The sequence below is a fragment of the Protobothrops mucrosquamatus genome, unplaced genomic scaffold, assembly GCF_001527695.2.
Source record: "Protobothrops mucrosquamatus isolate PMUCROS unplaced genomic scaffold, P.Mucros_1.0 scaffold2747, whole genome shotgun sequence".
Lineage (NCBI taxonomy): Eukaryota > Metazoa > Chordata > Lepidosauria > Squamata > Viperidae > Protobothrops > Protobothrops mucrosquamatus.
This window is the reverse complement of record NW_015388788.1, coordinates 78,613-99,848: the sequence shown is the minus strand read 5'-3', so window position 1 is coordinate 99,848 and position 21,236 is coordinate 78,613. Positions and strand designations below refer to the sequence as shown.

Here is a 21,236-nt window from a genome sequence, read left to right as displayed (position 1 = left end):
GTTTTAAAAGGCATTGAATAAGAATTTAGAATATGGTTTAAATTTTTATTATCTCTTTTTCTCCTGTACATGTGATTGTGATATTGTATAGCATACGTGGCACCCATATCTTTTCATGATTATTACTCATGTCTCTAATACCTTAAATACTTGATATTCAGGAAGCATTTCGTTTTCAAATACTTCATCATCTTTATGATGCCTATTTATAGATGAGAAGAAAGAAAAAACTAAATCATTTGTCCAGAGGTCACAGAAAATATAGCTTTGATCTAGGCTGATATATAGAAATTTTCAATCTGGCAGCAGTTTTCAAAACTAAATTGTGTTCAAAAATCTTTAAAGATATTTCCATGCATAGTGTACCAGAGCATTGTAGATAAATGCTAAGTTTTGCCAGATTATGTCTATCAGTTAGAACCTGGCACAGTGTCCTGAACTACTTAGTGGGTACTGTGTACTATAGATATCACCACAGCTTAATAATCAGTCTAGACATCCTGTCTCTCAATCAAATATAAAAATATAAATGTTATAAATAAAAAAATGACTTATCTATCCTATTATACCTTCTTGTCAGTCAATTTCCAAAATTGCAATCTCTTAGACCAGGGGTCTTCAAATTTGGTGACTTTTAAGACTTGTGGATTTCAACTCTCAGGGCTGGCTGAGGAATTCTGGGAGTTGAAGTCCACAAGTCTTAAAGTTGCCAAGTTTGAAGACCCCTGTCTTAGGCACTACTGAAAGTGTTCACAATTGAGCCTCTATATTAACTTACACAGGAGGGCTGACACTGTTTGGAGACCTGAGATCAGCTATTGTTTCTTATTGCATGTTTGCTTGGTTACAAAACCATGTTTATTATTGAATGATATGAGAAAGGATCTAAGTCAATTTATAGAGTCTATGTATAGCTGTCCCTGGAAGTGTAGATTTAAGCTCTTGGTTGTTTTTTTTTCTGTCTTTTTCTGGTGAGATTTTTCTCTTCAGCCAATCCTGAGTCCAAAGCAGCTTGAAAGTATTCTGTTCAAAGTCACTTCCTCAAGAAAAGCATTGCATATTTGATACAGTCCTGGCTTGGGAATATGTAGGATACAAAGCAGCCCAGCTCTATACATTTCAAAATATTGCACCAAACCTGAACAGAACATATTTGCTAGTATGTCCAAGGAAAGACATATCATTGAAAGCTTCATCATCTTATTTCTATGGAAAAGTCCATTGTTTTGGGGTTGACTTTAGAGAATAAAGCAACAAATATTCTGTTATAGGCAGCAGATACCAAAATAAACAGAAAGTGGTCAAGCTGACATTAAACAAATTTCTTTTTCTCCTGTATCTTTAATCTGACTTTCTCCTAATATCCAATGACAGTTCTTCCCCCAACTGGCAAATTTTCTTCTTTTATGAGATATTTTAAGATGTACTTTAAAATAATTCCATTTTTATCTGTTATTGTTTTTGATTAAACTATTCCAAAAATACAAGAAGCCCCCACACAAAGATCTCCAAGCAGACAGCGTAGTGGCCAAATAAGGCCAAATATTTTATAGGCTCGGGCCAAAATAAAAGAAACAGTCCACCCTCCTTATCCAAAAAATTAAAGCTGGGATTTTTTTTTTATTGATCTTGTGCTTAATTCTACAAGAGGTTTTCCCACTGAATCATTTAGCTGGACTCAAGAATGAAGTCAACCTGCCCTCTAATGGCCTGTCTCTAGATTGGCAGGCAGCAAATTGTGGAACCTGAATAGCAGTGAAAAATTATCAGTAAACAAAATAAAAATAAGTAGATCTGTGCTAAAATTAATAATACAATTGTTTTCAATGTTTGTATTAGAAAAAAATTAATGCTAATAATATGTTGGTGAAAGGATTAGATATAGTCCTATTATATTAACTCCCTATGCTCCCTATACATAACCACTCTCAGCATGTTTTTGGAGAAAAAAATAGGAGAAGGTTATTGCTTTTATACCTGTCTTCCAAGGGTTATTATAGGCATCAATGGAAACAATACTATAGAACAAGTGTAGAGCAGCATCTCTCAACCTTGGCAACTTTAAGAGCCAGTTTGATTTAGTGGTTAAGGCACCAGGCTAGAAAGTGGGAGACCGTGAGTTCAAATCCCACCTTAGTGATGAAAGCCAGATGGGTGACCTTGAGTCAGTCGCTCTCTCTTAGCCCAATTCATCTCACAGGATGATGGTTGTGGAGAAAATAGGAGGTGTGTTGGATACACTTTGTGTAAAAATAATAAAAGCAGGATATACATAGATAGATAAAGTGAAGACTACAATTCCTTGAATTCCCTAGCTAGCATGTGGCTGGATTTAAATAGTAGGGGATACTGATAATTTAACAACATATCCTAAGGGATATTTGGAGAGATTTATTTCGTGGTTTATGGTTTGAAGGATGAGAAAATTGAAAGACAGCTTACAAAAGGAAAGAATCAGAGCCAAGAACAATGGAACTGGCATCAGTTATGGGAGTTACACAATCCTTGCATTTAAAGGATTTATGTTATGCTAAAGAAACCCAGACTGATTTGATAAACAAAATGCAAAGCCCGGATGAAAGTTTTAGGCCATTTATTCTGATGCATGTTTGTGTATGTTTGTCTGAACAAACTGCTCATCTGATACCTTCATCTGTGATCCCTGGAGTATCTCTGGCAGTGGTCAACAAAATTCAAGATGTTGGCTGCAACATGCCAATATAGCCCCATCCTTTTTTTAAATTGCAATACTTTGATGGGATGATTGTGGCTGACATATTGACATTTTTGATTCTAACTGCAGATGCTCTATTAGGGCCTTCTTATATGAAGCTACTGACACAACTGCTAAAAATAGGGGGGGGGTTCCCGCTGTTTAGAGGTTGGAAATATTCAAACTGCTAATTCTTAAAAATTGACTTGGCATAGTCTTAAAAAAGCCTGTCCAACCTAAAATGGAAAAACCAAAGTTTTCACTGTGGCAGCATGTTTAGTTCCCTTGCATTCACTTTGTGGTATGCCCATGTGTTCTTGCACCCTTTTCCACATGTTAAGTGGAGTTTCTGGTCATTAAAAGTTTTATGGGATGTACATTCAGTTTCAGTTTTTTGGCATAAAAGGTTTCAGTACCTTTGGGCATGTTTGAAGCTTGGTGGTTAAGACACCAGCTGGAAACCAGGAGACTGAGTTCTAGTCTCACTTTAGGCATGAAAGCTGGCTGGGTGACCTTTGGCCAGTCACACACACACACACACCCCAACTCAACTCACAGGTTTGTTATGGGGAAAGTAGGAAGAAGAAGAATATGTTTGCCTCCTAGAGCTTTTATAAAATAATATGTGTGAGAAGTAAATGAAATGAAATCTAGGGATTTCCCCACTAGCAAATTAATGCCAATCCATGGTCATCTGCACATGAAGGTCTTTATGCCTTCTCCCCTCAAAACACTGTGCATAAGGAGCAAAAAATCCCAAAATCATATTGCCTCCACCCTGAGCTGCTGCAAGTTATAGAGAGAAATGGGAAAAAGCAAGATCTCATTTCTGCTTCATAGACAACAGAAATAATAAATTGCTCATGCATTTATATAGAAGGAGGCAACACAATTTGCATTACAATGGACAGAGCTTGCTCTGTGACATGACTAAACACATTCATCTCAGACAATGATTTACTAGTCCATTTTTTCTAAAAATGAAAAGATGGACTATATGTTTCTATATAGTCTAGAGACGCTACAATAAGTTTAAGGAATGAATTAACTTTATATTGCTGTCATGTGAATCTTTTCTCCAGTTTTTTTTTTTTTGCTTTCCCCTCATATTCAATTTACTTGAATCACTATTATGCATGTAGTTTTTTACTATATAATCACATATTATTTTTGTTTGTTATAATTCATTAATAAAATTATAAAACTATTTTTGAAAAGGTACACAGTTTATCATTTGACATAATTGTGACTTATTGTGAATATGTATGAAACAGCTTATATGTTCAGCCTAGTAAATCCAAAGCCTATTTTATGCTTCTATGTGGCTGAATTTTTTAAAAAATCAATGTTTTTGGGAGGGAAGGAGCTGCAACGACATCAAGATATTTTCCCCTTAAAACAACTGCTAGATGAGGCACAGATTCTTGCAAATGGCAATTAAGAGTTCAAGAAGTTATTGTTATTCTTGTTGTTCAAATACACTGAAATCCAACCAGAAATAAATTGGCCTAGGACAGATGCACTGACATTGCAAGAATCAGAAATTTGAACCTGATTCCTTGTGAAAGTGTGCTATGTGTTCCACAAATCTTCTGTGTGCAATTGATTTTAGACAAATATGCACAGAACTGCACTGTCAGCCAGGAAAAATAGTATTCCTTATTAGAGAGCACGATAAAGCCATTAGAATGCAGTGCATCCCATCACTGGACTATTAAAAATAGCTTTAAAAAAGGCAGGAAAAAAACTAATAGAGGAAGAATGCTTTGTAATAAAAGGGAGAGAATAGAGGTAGTATCTCATGCCAGCATAACAGAAATAAGTGAAGCCTTTACTGCAAGCTAAGTATGAGTTAGCAGCAGTATCATAAGGCTCCAAAGAAGGCAAATACATTTTTTCTGCATCAACAGAAATATAATTTCCAAATTACCAATGGTAATTATTTTATGTTACTGTGCTTTGGTCACACCCACTTCAATCATTGTCCAAAGAGCTGCTGTATATATGCAAGCCCTATCAAGAAATGGAACAGAAGAGACTGTGAGGAACAGAGCCATTACAAAGCTTAATCACTAGGTGGTGTTGGAGTTAGCTCTATTGTACTGTACAACATCAGAATGAAGTCAGGGTTTCTTAGATCTGTTCTTATCTTGTTGTTTGTGCTGGTCTTTAACTGTAATAAAAGTTTGATTTGATATGATATTCTTGGGGGGGGTGTGCCTTGTGCAAAAGACATTAAAACAAAATCTGTTTTACTATAACTTCAGTCTATTAAATGCAAGTCTTAAAAGTCTTAAGTAAGTAAAGAAAATGAGTTTTAACATTCAAAATATGGGGAATTTAATAATAAAGTTGGAAGGGACCTTGGAGGTCATCTAGTCCAACCCCCTGCTCAGGCAGGAAACCCTATACCATTTCAGACAAATGGCTGACCGGTCTCTTCTTAAAAACTTCCAGTGTTGGAGCATTCACAGCTTCTGGAGGCAGGTTGTTCCACTGATTAATTGTTCTGTCAGGAAATTTGAAGGTATTGTTGCATTCAGGAACAATCCAAAATTAGGATTTGGTTTACCTGATGTTCATTTATTTTGGTCTTATAGAATGGTATAGCAAAAAAAGGGAATCTTCACTACACACATGTGGCTGTATAATGTCTAGATCCTTAACTGCCTTTTCTAGGCAGGAATTTGTTTTTCTAGCTAAAGTGCATGAGAAAAGAAGGACATATCAGACATCTGAAAAAGTATGTTACAGAAATAAATTTATTTTAGTCTTTCTCAGCATAAGATTTGTAATTCACACTTAAAACAGGGTACAATGTACATTGTACAATGCTGTGGCTTCTTTGGTTGTGGTTTATTGAGCAAACCATAGTTGGCTCTGTAAGCAAAGCAAAGAAATTATGCCTTAGTATGATGTATGCATGTGACTCTATTTGACATAGCCAACTCACCTCACAGGATTATTGTGGGAAAAATAGGAAGAGGAAAAAGGATTAGGTAATAATTTAAGGCAGCCTTAAATTATTTATGAAGATAATGGAGGCAGGATAAAAAAAATACCTTTAAAAATAGCTATTTAAAGAGACCAGATAGGTAGTGAAGAAAAAGATTTCTGCCTGTTCATCAACTATCAATCCCAAAACAATAGCTGATCTTCACAGGGTTAGAGAAGCTACAAAATCAGCTAGTTGCTAAGTTATAAGATCTACTTTATTTGTTTTTATTTTACTAGAAGTCCAAGATCCATAAATTGGAACTAGATTGAAAATAATATCTAGAGGCAGGACTTAGATGGAAAATGATCGCTCAAGGGACTTCAAATATCTACTATAATCCACATGACAGATACTGGCATGATGTGGAGGTCAAAGGAGATGGCCTTGAAGGGCAGGAGGAAGAACTGCTACCCAGGCAATTGTCAGACAAAAAGGACTTCAGGCCAGCCCAACAAAACCATTTGAGAAAACATCCCAGACAAGCCCCTCCATAGGTCACACAAAGATAAATAGAAGGAGGGAGAAGCATATTCAGATTTGCAAGATTCTGTTACTACAGCTGTTACAATGAAAGTAGTCCTGAGTCCTGACCTAGATGGCATTGGTTTCTAAGTCTGGTGTACCTAGTTGGGCTGGTACATGGTTTGTGTAGGTTAATATTACAAGTCCCAGAAGACACTGCAGTGAACAAGAAGGAGAAAGACAGAGAAGAGAACTAGAAAAGAAGGCAGAACAGATGTCTGAGAGAGTGTGATGTACCCTTCCACTAAAGTTCAATCATATCTACAAAGTGAAAACTGCCAGAGTGTTTAACAATTGTGTAATGAGGCCATGATGAACAGGAAAGTTTGTCTTGCTTTCCCTTCAAAGTGAACTTGGAGATAATGTTTCCTAGGAAACAAGCTCATGATCCAGCAAACAAACTGGAAATGGCTTCGCTGAATTCCAGCAGTTTCAGCAAACATTATGGTCTGGAAAGTGTGAAGAGTTAAGAGTTATACATATAAGGTCTTACAGAAGTAAGGAAACTGTTCACAGCTATACAGGACCCAGCACAGTGTGCACCATGTTCTTCTCCTGCTCAGAAACCTTAAGGCTACATACAATAACAGCAATATGGATACCAGTCTCCTTCAGGCCATCCAAAAAGGACATAACTGCATAATTGTCAATGTCCTAACAATCCAAGCACTAATGATGCAACTACAGCCAGATCAAGAATCATAGGGCAGTTCACTTTTCTGATTCAACTCTGATTCCGAGGCCAATTATATGGAAATAGGCTCTACTGAGACCCAACCCCATAATGTGTCAAATCCTTAACAGTAGTGTACAACCAGGGAAGCAAGATTCACACACAATCTCATTAATCAGGTTTAATACCAGGAAAAGGGGATTAGATTACAGAATTTTAGAAACTAAAACCAGATAGCAGGATAAGATAAGATAGATAAGATAAGATAACCTTTATTGTCATTTTTTTTTTACTGTGGGCACAATGGCACACATCAAAAATGAAATTTAGTTGCCTGCTCTCAAAGTGAAACACATACATAACACACACCTAAACATACTATATACAACATATGTATAGACCCACACCCCTACATATATATAACAAATAAATATTAAATCTTCATCTTGAATATATAACGGAAGGAGGAAGCTTGAGAGTTCACAAGGTTAATGCTGTATGGAATGAAACTATGGCTGAATCTGGATGAAAGAGAACTCATTTATTGATTTATTTATTCAGTTGTGAAAAGATTCTGGAAATAGTTCTACCAAGAATCTGTGGATATTTGGCAGATAGGACCAGTATCTCTATCATTAAGGGAGTTGCTGACTAATCATCAAAATCAAAACGATTTCTTAAGTTTAGCTGTTGCAATTAAGTTTTCTCACTCTTCTATCCTAGTTTCGCTTCCTCTTGATTTTATTATATAAACAATTGGAATGTGCCCAGTGAATGTTTTAAGTGGAAAAGTGTTCATTGGCTCTCTTTTATCCTTTGATACAATTATTATCAAACTAGTTTAGATATGGGAGAGACTAAGACATTCTGAAGTGATCTTGACAGAGAAGCCCAGAGAATAAGGATAATATAATAATAATGTATTAATAATTTGGGAAGTATGCAAGGCAGATTTGGGAGAGAAATTGAAGGTCAAGAGAACAAAAAGGTTCTTTGTTACTCTGAACATACTCTTTTATGGATGAACAAAAAGTACAAGTACTTCATCTAGGAACTTGGTACATGCTTTAGAGTCCAGCAGGAAAATTAAAGGGAAATGATTGCCCAAGGCAAGTTTTAAAAATGGGTTATTAGAGAAGTGTGGTTGTGTGTGAAATCAGTATGAAATCAGTCACACTGATTCCTATTGAGCTTCAAAAATGAATTATCCATTAAAATATTCCCTTGCAGTGCCATTTAGACTCTGTTATGTTACCACAATTCTCTTGGGATTGCCAAACCTGAGAATAATAAGCTCCTTCTTTGGGGAAAATGCTACTTAAAATGAGCTCATAGTGAGGCATCATTATTCTCAATAAGTGCATTCAAATTGCTGGCAATAACTACTGGAACATCTGTGTATAGTAAATTATTAATTGTTGTCAAGGAGATCTCATAGACTGTCTACAAAGTAGATGGAAGCATTAATAAGCAGAATAGTGCAAAGCTGGAACTGGAAAAGAAAGGCTAGCTCTGTGTTTGCACATTTCTCTAAAATAATAATAGGAATATTGAATTTGGTAGGACCCAAGAGTCTCCTGCTTTTTACACTAGGTAATGGTCTAAGTATGTCCAGCTACAAATAGATCATCCATAATTAAAGTTAAATTAAATTATCCTTTCTTGAGAAAGGATATAAAGCAGCAACGCAATATAAGAAATTAGTATCTGGATTTTCACTTTCCAGCCAGCAACATTCCAGGAGAGAATGGAAATTAAATCATAATCATCAGAGACTTCACCTGATGATCTGATGGAACCTTCAGAGAGATAGGAAACTAAGTGAAGAAGGCGAGACTTTGGAGAGCAGTTGAACAGCAGAAGGCAATCACAATCCCTTTAATCTTTAATTAAAGCAGGTGAAGATGAGACAGGACACCTGGGAAGAACCTAGGCCCAGATGGGGACAGCCTCAATTACTACAGAGCTTCAAACTGGCGATAGCTTTAAATAAGGTGATTATATGTACTTCTGTGGGGATATCCATTTAGGACAGTGAGACAAGCAGAGAGGATCAACAGAATTAGGGGTTTGGTTTCAACAGAGTGAGGTGTCAGAATTTACCAGACACCATTACTGGAGGCTAGAGATTCATCCTTCCAATCAGAAGGCCTAGTCTGGGGCCTGGAATTACTTAGCTCTCATTCCTTTGTTTTTTTTCAAATAATTGTATTGAGTTTCAAAAAAAATAATCATAAAATCAAAATAACAGAAAGTGGAAAAATTGGGGAGGGTAAAAATGGGGGGAAATTAAAAAGTAACAGAAAAAAATACATAATAAATATATAAAACAAATAACTTTTGAGTGTTTCCAGTAAACATATAAATATACAATATAGTAACCTCTTACTCTAAATTTAAGTCAAGACATATTAAACCATACAAAAACAATACAATTCAAATAACTCATTTTTAATTTAACCACCTGATAAAATATTATTAAATGAAAATAAAATGTGCATATATAATTTTAGAACCATATTTCTCTAATCAACACTGATCTAATTGTCCAATCCCAAAATCAAAATTTTATTTATCTTTTTCAGCCAAAAAAAAATCCAAGAATAATTTTCCAATAACAGAATACATAAAACAATATTATAAAGAACCCCAATACTCATTGTTTAATATAACTACAAATATCCTCTCATTTTAAATTTAAACCAATATATAAAAAACTATGATTGAAACATAACTTTAGTCTTAACATTTCACAATGATTCTTTAATCAAACATTATCTCTTGTGCCATCATTTTGCTGAACACCTAATTCTCATAGCATTTTCTGTCTAAGGATATTTACCCAAGTAGTAGGGCTGTATTACTATTATTCTTCTTATTTTTCCTATTACCTTTTCCTATTGGTATCTTATGATTATATTACTTTGTTGTTTGTATGTCCCCTGAGAGCTTATGGACTGGAGACAAATTCCTTATGTGTCCAATCACACTTGGCCAATAAAGAATATTCTATTTCTAATCAAAGGAACTGCTTAGTTTTCAATCCTGAAGAAGGTTGCTTAAACAGATCTGTCACGTGGGCAGCAGGTCCCATGTATTCCCCTGAGCTTCAGGAGAATGTGTGTGTGTGAGAGAAGAAGCATGAAGAGAGGATGGAATTAGGGGTTAGACCATTCAATTCAATTATCTCTGAAAAAAGCAGAGAGTTCTAGCTAAGGTTGTTTATCTAAATTCTGTTTGAAGTTCCATTCAAGCACTTCAAATTTATTACAGGTAGAAAGTAAGAGATCTGCTTACAGCTTCCTTGAATAATAAAAGTTGGGAGTGTTTCTTTAGCACAGATGGAGGTTGAAGTCCAACCATTAGCAGTTCTTCCTTTTGCCGATTCTGCCTGGCAAATTTCTTCTGGCAGCTTCGGATTTCTCCTCCTTTGCTTCCTGTTGGAGAGCTGCCACCCATTTAGACCTGTACCGAATGTAGCCTGCTAGACTACATCTTAAACAGCAGAAGAAGCAGGAAAATAAGGAGCTCAAAGCATTGAAGGAAGACCCCTCCCCAGATAGAAGAAGAAACCATGAGGCAAGAAAAATTAAATCACAAATAATTAAATCACAACAGTTTAAATCCTTTTAAAAATAAAATACAAACCTTATCTGACTCATTTCCAGAGCTTACAGCCTCAGGCGAGCCCAAGTGCAAACACTTGAAATTAACAAAATCACAAAGAATGCACTCTGGCGCAAGAATGTAACAAAAATGTAATAAGACACATAACACCATAACTGCCACTTATTAAACCAATTAGCAGCACAAATAAACACAGGAACTAACCAGATTTGCCAACTCCACTCCCTTTTGGGGAACAGAGATTAGTCCATTTCCTTCCAAATAAAGCCAAATAGGAAAATTACCCCATCAATAGGCACAGGATTAAAACATCACCAAACACAGGTTTAGTATATGTTAGACTAAAAAGACCTCAGAAAGGATATATGAACTTATGTTTGGATGTCAATCATTCTAGCTAGCCAAGAAACTTTGCTGAATGTCACTCGTCTTGGTTTCTTGTCATTAAAGGCTTCTTTCCAGTAGCTCTGCTTCATTATTCAATTATTCGTCAAAGTGCTGATTGTTGCATCCCGGCTGGAAGAATCCTCATCAGGGAGTATTTCCCTCCCCACAATTCTGGTGACCACGAAGGGACTCCCAGATCACCCAGCCACAGGACCAGGCCCGAAGAACCATTACCCTGCTGGCAACAGATGCTTTTTTCTGTGGGAAGAAACCTCCACGGACCCTGCCCAGTTGGCAACGGGTATTAAAGAGAGTCTTTGAGTCTTGCACTGAACAGCTGCCTGGAAAGAGGGTAAGTACCACCTAAATTACAGTCTTTAGTAATTGGAAAGTGAGAATTGTCATGTGTGTGTGTGTGTGTGTGGCATCCTCTTCTGGCAACAGCTGGATCCCACTCCCTTCGTGTTCTCCCTAGCCACCCCCTAGCCTGCTGCTAGCTTCTCAAAGCAAGGAGGGAGAACTGAAGTGTGGGACCTTCTGCGAATAAAGAGAGAAGCCAAGTGGGCAGCGGAAGTGTAAAAGGGAAAAAGGTTTTACTGGTAGACCAGGATCTCCCATCAGAAATTAATAAGCAAAGCCCTGCAAAAAGGAGGGGTCCATACCTCTGGGAAGCAAGTGGAGGTCCTCCCGGACTCTACTGATTCTGAAAACTGAGGTGGGAAAAGGAAAAGGCCAGGGAAGGAGGTTCCCATACTCACTGCAGGAAGCAGTGGAGTCCTCCTGGACCCTTTTTGGTCTGTAAACTGACAGCAGAGTTCCCTTGGAAGGAGGGATCCATACTCTGTAAAGGGAAGCAGAGTCCTCCCAGACCTTTTTTTTTTTTGGTCTGAAAACTGAGACAGGGATGAGGGTTTCACTAAGAAGCCCACTAAGGCACCCTTTGAAGGGTCAATAGTGCCTGGGGCCAAGGATAACATAATGGGGGTGGGAAGGAAAATCATCCCTGTCGAATTCACCAGCGACCTAAAGGTAGAAGTTGGCCCTTTTTCCCTAGAGCACCCATTCACCGTCTGTCCACAGTCTCCCCTGTCCTTCATGGGCAGGGATTTGCTTTGCAAGCTGGGGGCAACCATTAAATGCACTAGAAGGGCTCCACTAAGACATCCCAGTCAAACATACACATCTCACCATAATATGTCCAATTGAGAGAGAAACCCAGCTGCCCATAGACCTCAGAAGCCTACCGACCTCTCTATGGGGATGGAATCCCACTGAAGTGGCATTGTTAAAGGAGGCCACCCCAGTTACAATTCAAGTAAAGACAAGACCACCACCCTGCATTCCCCAATACAGAATACAGCCAGAAGCAATAGAGCCCATTCAGAAGTTAATAAAAGCATACCTAGAACAGGGTTACTGCACAAATGCATCTCCCTTTGCAACCCTCCAAACTTCCCAGTCTGAAAACCCAAACTAGATAGTGAAGGAAAACCTATTTACTGTTTTGTACATGATATGAGAGCCATCAATAATCATGTGGTACCAAGAGCCGCTATGGTACCTGACCCAGCCATCATAATTACAGAAGTGCCAGCATCACTTTACAGTCGTGGACCTTTGCGCAGCCTTTTTTAGTATTCTAGTAGATGCTGCATCACAGTACCTCTTTGCTTTTACATGGGATAAAGAGCAATATACCTGGACTTGGCTGCCTCAAGGCTACACCGAGTCACCCACCCTGTTTTCCCAAATCTTAAAGGCAGACCTTGCTTCTATCTCCCTGCCGCACAACTCCACTCTAATTCAATATGTGGATGATTTATTATTAGCTTCAGAAACAGAGGAAAGCTGCAGGGCTGACACCTACCATCTACTGGAATGCTCGAGTGAAAGGGGACACAAAGCCTCTCCCTTAAAGCTACAGTACCTAAAAAAGGAAGTGATTTATTTAGGATACATTATTGCTCCTGGGGTTAGGAAATTAGTACCAGAAAGGGTTAAAACTATTTTAGGAATGAAACACTCACAAACAAAATGCCAAGTTCGAGCCTTATTGGGGGCCTTGGGGTTTTGCCGCCCTTGGATCCCCTCGTTTGGAGAAATGGCAAAGCCGCTGACCCAATTAACTGCCAAAGATCAGCCAGACCCCGTCAAATGGACTAAGTCTTTGACAAACATTTTTCAAAAAATAAAATAAACGTTAACCTCTGCTCCAGCCCTAGGTCTCCCTGACTATCAGAAGCCTTTTTTCCTATTCGTCCATAAAAATAAGGGTGTGGGCTTAGGAGTATTAGCGCAGAAATTTGGTCCTACACTGAGACCTGTGGCTTACTATTCTATTCAGCTGGACCCAGTAGCCAGGGAGCTGTTCCATGCTTAAGGGCCATGGCTGCAACAGTAGAATTAGTCAAACAATCAAAAGAACTGGTTTTAGGACACTCTCTCACTTTAAGAGTCCCCCATGATGTGTTTGCTATACTCTTAAAGTCACAAACTCAGGCATTCACCCTAAAGCGCCTAGCCCAGTATGAAGCAGAATGATTCACTTCAGAAAACATCACCTTTGAGCGCTGTAACCAGTGGTGGGATTCAGCAGGTTCGCACCATTCAGCAGAACCGGTAGCTAATTTTTTGTTGCCCAGGCCCAGAATGGACTTCTGGAAGCAGCATCTCCACAGAGAACCAATTGTTCACATATTTGAATCCTACCACCGGCTGTAACACTCTCAACCCAGCAACTCTGCTGCCAATTAATCTGTAATAATTGCTTACATTTAGTCCAAGATGCTGAGCTACCACGTCCCAACTTGACAGATGCTCCCCTTTCAAACTCAGGCTTAGAATTATTTACTGATGGTTCCTCCTACCTGCTTAATGGAGCCCGTGTAACAGGAGCCGCAGTTGTTTCTCTGCACGAAACAGCTTGGGCTTCCCCTTTGCCGCCGTGCTACAGCATTCAAGCAGCCAAGCTTATTGCCTTGAGAAAAGCATGTGAAATAGCTAGGGACCGGTCTACCAACATACATACTGATTCCAGGTACGCTTTTGGAGTCTGTCATGCGACCGGCGTCCTGTGGAAGCAGAGAGGCTTCTTAACATCTAATGGTCAACCAATTGCCCACACTGACCTCATATCTGACCTATTGAAAGCTATCCAATTGCCTTCATCCCTAGTAGTCATCCATTGTAGAACACACCAAAAAGATGACTCAAGGGTCACAAAAGGAAACCAATTTGCTGATGCCACAGCCAAATGGGTTGCCACCCAACCCCTGCAGGCATCCAACACCGTCCCCACCTTTCAGTTAGGACCAACAGTACAGTATCAGGATCTATTAGAACTAGGGAAGTAAAAACATGGGAAGAGAAATGTGAAGCAGTTTATGAGGAAGGCTTGTTATTAAAGGCTTCTTTCCAGAAGCTCTGCTTTGTTATTCAATTATTCTTCAAAGCGCTGATCGTTGCGTCCCGGTTGTAAGAATCCTCATCAAGGAGTATTTTCATCCCCACAGCATGCTGACTGACCACTGTTTTACTGCCCTATGGAGATTTAAATTCAGCAAGTGTGCTTTTTGGAGGATGTGCTCCTTGAGCATATGCAGAGCGCTAAAAGGAAATTGAATAAATAAGTAGCAGGTTTCTATCAAGCTACATCTTGGAAGATAAGAGAGAATGAGACAGGGAAATACAGAGATTAATTTTATTAATAGACCAGATGAAAGATAAATAAAACAGCTATGTATAAAGAACCTTCCTTTTATCTGCCTTCGCTATTTGCCATCGTGATCAAAAGGTTCGTGAGTGCAAAGGGATAACACAATATTCCTCTTTAGCACAAATCTTCCCACAAAGACCAGCGAGCCCCCTGTCTAAGATGCTTCAACAGAACCTGCACAAAACAGACCTTATGCTAAATGATTTCTGAGATCCATTCCAATATTGTGATTCCATGATCTCAAGTGTGCATTTGGCACCATCTCTCAAGCCAAATTATGGGAGAAATTGAAAGCTTCTTCAATCAACTGATGTCAGCTCTCCAAGGGAAACCAAACTTGGAAAGTCAACTACTTTTATTATAAGTTTACAGTAACAAAATTTTTCAAGTGTAAATGTGCCTCCCACGTTTCTCCTTTTATCTTCATGAGAACAAGAGAGGATCGTGTCTGAGATGTTTCTCAAATTATATTTCTGCCCTGGGCTGAGAGTTCTTTTATCTGACTATTGCCTTGGTTGCAGCTCTTCTTTAAGGTTACAGATAGTCCTCAATTTATGACTGTGAAGGAGCCTGGAATTTCCATCATAAGTCATGACAGTGTTAAGCTGAGGTATCCAGTGTAACCAACTTGATTTAATGACCTTTTCTGTGGCAGTTGTAAAATGAACATTGTGGTGGTGAACTGAATGTGGTGGTTGTAAAGTGAATGCTGTGGTCATTAATTGAGTTAGTGCATTCCTATGAGCATTTTCTGCAGGAAACTGACCAAAAAGGCTGGTTTACAGTAAAAAAAAAAAAGGCATAAATCATGTCATATAACTGTGGGATGCTGCAACCGACCATAAAGGCAAGTCAATTGCCACTGCTTCAAATTGAATCATGTGATTATTGAAGGGTGTACTGCCATCCAGAACTGGACCATAGTACCTTTTGGGGGGGGGGTCCATCATAATTTCGGTCACTAAGTGTGCATTGGAAGCAAAATATATATCCATCATTTTCTTGCATGCAACATAGAACTACAGTATTAGAATTTTTTTTCTAGCTTCCTATGGAGCTACGGGGCTTTGATGAGTGATCCTTGAAAAGGATATGCTCATACACACAACTTAGCTTAGAGGGAAAATAACCTGTTTGCATGACCTTAAGGCAGCTGTGTCATTTGCAGGAATCATGTGACTGTCCTTCAAAGCTGTGGTGTGATTTCAGGAAGGGGCACAGCTCTTTTCTTGTATTGCAGACAATGTGCTTTGGGTACATTTCCCACCTGTTCCAAATCACTTTTTTTAATTCAAAGTGCAATACAATTCTAGTGAGACCGCATTTCCAAAAACTGCTAAAGTGCTTACTTACTCTTTCCCCAAAACTACAAGAGTGGCTGTTTGGACATATCAGAACATTTATAAATTGCAGAAACACCATTAATGAGATGTCATTTACCATCCTCAAAGGTCTTTGCAGATGCACCAGATGATTAGCTCTATTTAAAATATGAGATTTCCTTCCTCATGCAGGAAGCAGATGTCATCTGGAAATCAAAGAAATATGTTTCTTCTTTCAGAAATTCTGAAATATTTATTTTGTGCACATTTCATGGGTGGATAAATCAGATAACAGTCATATACAGTCCAAATGATTGCAGATAGAACAGCCTTGTATGCTTCTTATACATGCAGTAGATCTGGACTAAGGGTCTCTTCCCACAAATTATTTATGGTGTCATTGGAACAACTTGGTAACCTCAGTGTTACCCCTGTCGTAATGATGTTTTCTTCTGGCCAGGCATTCATTTACAGAGCTTGGGCCTTCTATTTCTCATCCTGCAGCAATCTTTAAAACATTGCATATGCTGATCAGATGGTTCACTGTTATACCATTAGTTCTATCACCACAGCAAGGGCAAAGAGCCACTGTCACTTCAAATGCAGGTCCTCGTGGTGTTATATGTGATGTATTATAGTGGGAGCTGAATGTTTTAATCAGTGACATCAGTCAACAAAACCCCTGTAATGCAGGTGTCACCAGGTCACCAACCTTACTAGGTATGATGTTTCTCATCACATCAAGAAAAGGGTTTCCCTAGCCTTAAGAATCATAATTAATCATAATTTATGTAAACATTCACTTGCCTGTATTGATCTCAAGTAACCCTATATTGAAATATGTTTTTGAAGCAAGTCACTCAAGTAAAGCAGATGATAAATGAGCTTAATCAGGAAAAAAAACCCTCAGTCGAAACTTTCCATCTGTAGAATTAATAATACCAATATATATGGAGGGTGCCAGTTCTCTCATCCTTATTAATAACATTGCTTATTTATTAATAACATTGCTTACACCTGAGAATTCTGGAGTGTGACAATAGTATTACAATCTTCAAAAAAGGAGTTACAACCATGCCAGCAAACCGCAGCCCTGGATTAGCTGGAGATACAGGGCTACAAATTAAATTGGGCCTTGTAACAAAAGATTTCCCAGTCTCCAAGGGAGTCACAGAGATTCACACCTGCAAATACTTACGTTTTCTCACATTCTGCAGTTATGGATTAACTAGAAGGGGCCCATTTATTTATTTATTTTTATATTAGATTTAGAAGCTGCCTGACTTTACAATGGCACCCATAAAATGGGTAGAGCTTCAATTGCACTATCACATCTTGTCTTTTTTCTTACCCTGCTCTGCAGACACACGGAGGTTCTTAGTAAAAAACAACAACAACAACAAAACAAAACAAAACAAAAACTAGACTGTGTTCCAGGAAGGGAGTCATGAAGTACCCTGGACAATTGCTGACAAATCATAAGATGATGAAATCTTTATTTTTGTGTTCCAGAATAGATGAAAGTACTTTAGTAGTAAGTACTTTCATCTCAGTTTCTCTTTAAAAGTACAGGGGAATGCTTGAGTGTTGCTTACCTCTACCGGCTGAGTGAACCATCTTCACTGGGCTGGTCAAGTACCGCAGACCCGAAGGAAAGTTTCACACGTGCTCTTCCAGTTTAACAGGGAAACGGGTTCATTGCTCCATTATCTCTTGAGTTAAACGAGGTACTTACTACTACTTACTACTACTTTAGTAGTAAGTACTTTAATCTCGGTTTCTCTTTAAAAGTACAGGGGAATGCTTGAGTGTTGCTTACCTCTACCGGCTGAGTGAACCATCTTCACTGGGCTGGTCAAGTACCGCAGACCCGAAGGAAAGTTTCACACGTGCTGTTCCAGTTTAACAGGGAAACCGGTTCATTGCTCCATTATCTCTTGAGTTAAACGAGGTACAATCCCGTCGGGAAGAAGCTTCATTCTTCTGGCCTGACTTCGCCCGGGAGTCATCCATCCATCCATCCATCCATCCATCCATCCATCCATCCATTCATTCTCAGTTTCGGTAAAATGCAGCGACGTTTTTTCCAGCGGTCCTGGCGACGCGGTCTTAGCTGATTGCTTGGTGGAACCGCCGAGGACTTCTTTCCTTCCCAGGTGCTGAAGTCCGGCTAGTTTTTTTTTCTCGGTCCAAAAGAGAAACTCACAAGGTAGTCCTACTACCACACTCTCTCCGCTCCTCCCCGCCTCCGCTCTTTCTCTTTCTCCGTGACTTAGTACAGGGGTAGGCAACCTCGGCTCTTTTATGACTCATGGACTTCAACTCCCAGAATTCCTGAGTCAGCTATGCTGACTCAGGAATTCTGGGAGTTGAAGTCCATGAGTCATAAAAGAGCCGAGGTTGCCTACCCCTGACTTAGTACCACGTCGGCTTTCGGTTCCACCTAATCTCTGCCCTTCCCTTTTCGTCTTCCGTCCTGTCCCGACCCTCCCTTCGCCCCGTCCTGCCTTCTTCGACGCAGCTCTTCCCCGAGCGCCGCGGAGCTTCGTTCGGCAGCCCCCAGCTTGCCTGACCGCTCAGCGCTGGATCCCGGGGTGGCCGGCGTCTCCGGAGCGCAAGACGTCCCGAAGGTCGGAGTCCCCGACCGTGGAGTTATTCTGCATCTCTCCCTCTCTTCGTTCCTCCCTTGCTCCACCTCGGGATGCTTGCAATCTTTCGACGGAGAAAAGGGAATCCCTTCGCAGAGTTTCCAAACTGCCACCAGCCCATCTTCCGAAGCCTCGTCACTTTCTTTCCGCTGGCAAAATCCTTTCTAATCCCGCATCCACTCCCAGGTCTGCTCTTCTAAAGTCCCTCCACTGTTGACGTCCCATTTTCCTTTGGTCTTCTTCCAGGTATTCCCTCTCCCGATGGTTTCCTTTGAGACATTCCTCAATTCCATCCTGCACCCACTCAGGTAAACTGTTCCTCTCTCTTATCTGCCTTACAGAAGATCCATTCCCCACTTCCTCTCTTCTCCTCCAAGGCTCAATATAGACAGGATGAAAGAAGTTGAGAATCGAGTCAACTCCACTGACAACTCCACGTTTGACATCGATGTTCTGTGCCCAGTTAATATAGATTTCACCGAATGGTTCCTGCCCGCTTTCTACCTCGTTCTCTCTCTCTTGGGGCTTTTGGGGAATACACTGGGCTTGTGGACCTTATGCAGAAGTTCACGGAGGAACAACTGGAATCCCTTCAATGTGCTATTGTGTAACTTAGCAATTGCAGACTTGTTTTATGTGATTACACTGCCCTTCTTTGTGTCCTACTATCTTCGTGGACATGTATGGCTCTTTGGCCAAAGCTGGTGCAAACTAACTCGACTTTTCTTCCATGTCAACCTTTATGCCAGCATTAGCTTTCTGACCTGCATCAGTGTTCATCGTTATCTGCACATTGTGCATCCAATGAAGATGATAGGAAGATGTCAAACACTTGGCTCTTCTGTCTTTCTGAGTGTTTTGGTCTGGGTCTGGGTCACAATTCAACTTTCTCCTGATTTAACTTTTAGCAAAATGGATCTCAAGCCTCAGAAGTGCCATGACTCAACCACACACAAAAACCTGGAGCCTTATTTGTTATACTTTCAGATTTTAACAGTGACTGGCTTTGCTATTCCTTTCTTCATTGTCACAGGATGCTATTGTCATGTGGTCATTGTCCTCAGGAGGAACAAAAACATGGATCCTAACCTCAAGCAGAAGAGCATCAAATTGGCAATTATGGTAACAATACTTTTCTATGTGTGTTTCCTCCCTTATCATATCTTTAGGAACCTTAACTTCTTGTCTCGGAGATGGCAACATCAGGGATTTTGCAATCAGACTTTAAAGAATATTTATATCTTCTACCAAGTGACTCGAGTCTTGGCTAGCCTGAATAGTGTCCTGAACCCTTTGTTATACTTGCTGGCCCGTGAGGATTTAGGGGCGCAGCTGAGGAAATTTGGTAGAAGCATCAGATTGAGTCTGAAGACTTCTTTCCAGGACAAAATCCAACATTTGGAATTAAGGCAATCAAATATTATGCTTGATAAAGAATGTGAAGAGACACTATCTAGCGAGCTCTGAATGATTGTTTTGAAGGAACATACCATAAATGCCTACTGTCTGAATGCTCCTCCCTCTTTTCCAACATTCCTATCATTTGATGGATACAGGTATTAATGTTTTTAATAGTTTGAAAATTGAGTTTGGAGCACAAATTAGAAGCACTATGCAAACGTGCAGAAGATGTAGAGTGAGAATGAATAGAACACTGTGGGATAGGGCTGTGCAAGATAAACAACTACATTTATGGGCCTTGTGGTTTTATTATTTGCCTGAATTAATCTTTAACTCTGATGCATAGCCCTGCCCTTATTACTTTATTGTATATGTATTTTCTACGGAGGTCCTCTGAAGAGACTGGAATTTTTAAAAGTTGCTGGATTCAAAACATCATATACATTACGTATAATAGTATTCTTTTTTCTCTGTGTGTTTATAGTGGCAGTGGGAGACCAATTTATTCACTTGCCATTAATGTATATCTATATAGCTATAGCTATTGCTACCTAGCTGGCTAGTTAGCATTTCAAATGAAATGTGAAATGTCTCTTTTTCCTTACTGGGGGCAGGTAGCCAGTGAAAAGTGCATTAGTTCAAGTTCTGCAAAACTTTTTTAAAACTTTTAAAAACCCCTTTAGGCTGGGAGTGATGTATTTTGGTATCTGATGGCTTATATAAGATTGTATAAAATGGCTTATATAAAAAAGCTAGAAATGTATGGGTGCATTTTGAAAGGCTACATCATGGTATATTGCACAAAATCATAATGCATAAATATTATCTTTTAATATATACACACACTCACAAATCCATATATTATATGAATACGTGACTATACTAGCTAGGGTATTTGGAGGAACAAACTTCTGCATATGTAACTTTCACTCTTTAACCACAAGTATTTTAGTATACATTACTTTGTTCCATGATTAATAGTTTCTTTTCTTTTAATCCCATCTTAAACTGTGTACCAAGGTGGGGATGGAGGAAAATATAAGGTACAAAGCCAGAACAGAATAGTTTATGTTATCTTTAAAAAAAATCTAAAATTGATTTGCTTGAGATAGATAGATAGATAGATAGATAGATAGATAGATAGATAGATAGATAGATAGATAGATAGATAGATAGATAGTAGACAGACAGACAGACAGACAGAGGATAGAAAGAAAAAAAATGTGACTA

The 21,236-nt window shown here is 39.0% G+C and overlaps 1 protein-coding gene across 1 annotated transcript; it reads left to right on the top strand.

Annotated features, from left to right (window-relative positions):
• The first annotated feature begins 18,998 nt into the window (after positions 1-18,998).
• On the top strand, positions 18,999-20,092 carry LOC107296324 (P2Y purinoceptor 1-like). The gene has a single exon (XM_015825666.1). It carries the CDS (start codon positions 18,999-19,001, stop codon positions 20,070-20,072), a length of 1,074 nt encoding a protein of 357 aa, XP_015681152.1. The 3' UTR covers positions 20,073-20,092.
• The last annotated feature ends 1,144 nt before the right edge of the window (positions 20,093-21,236 follow it).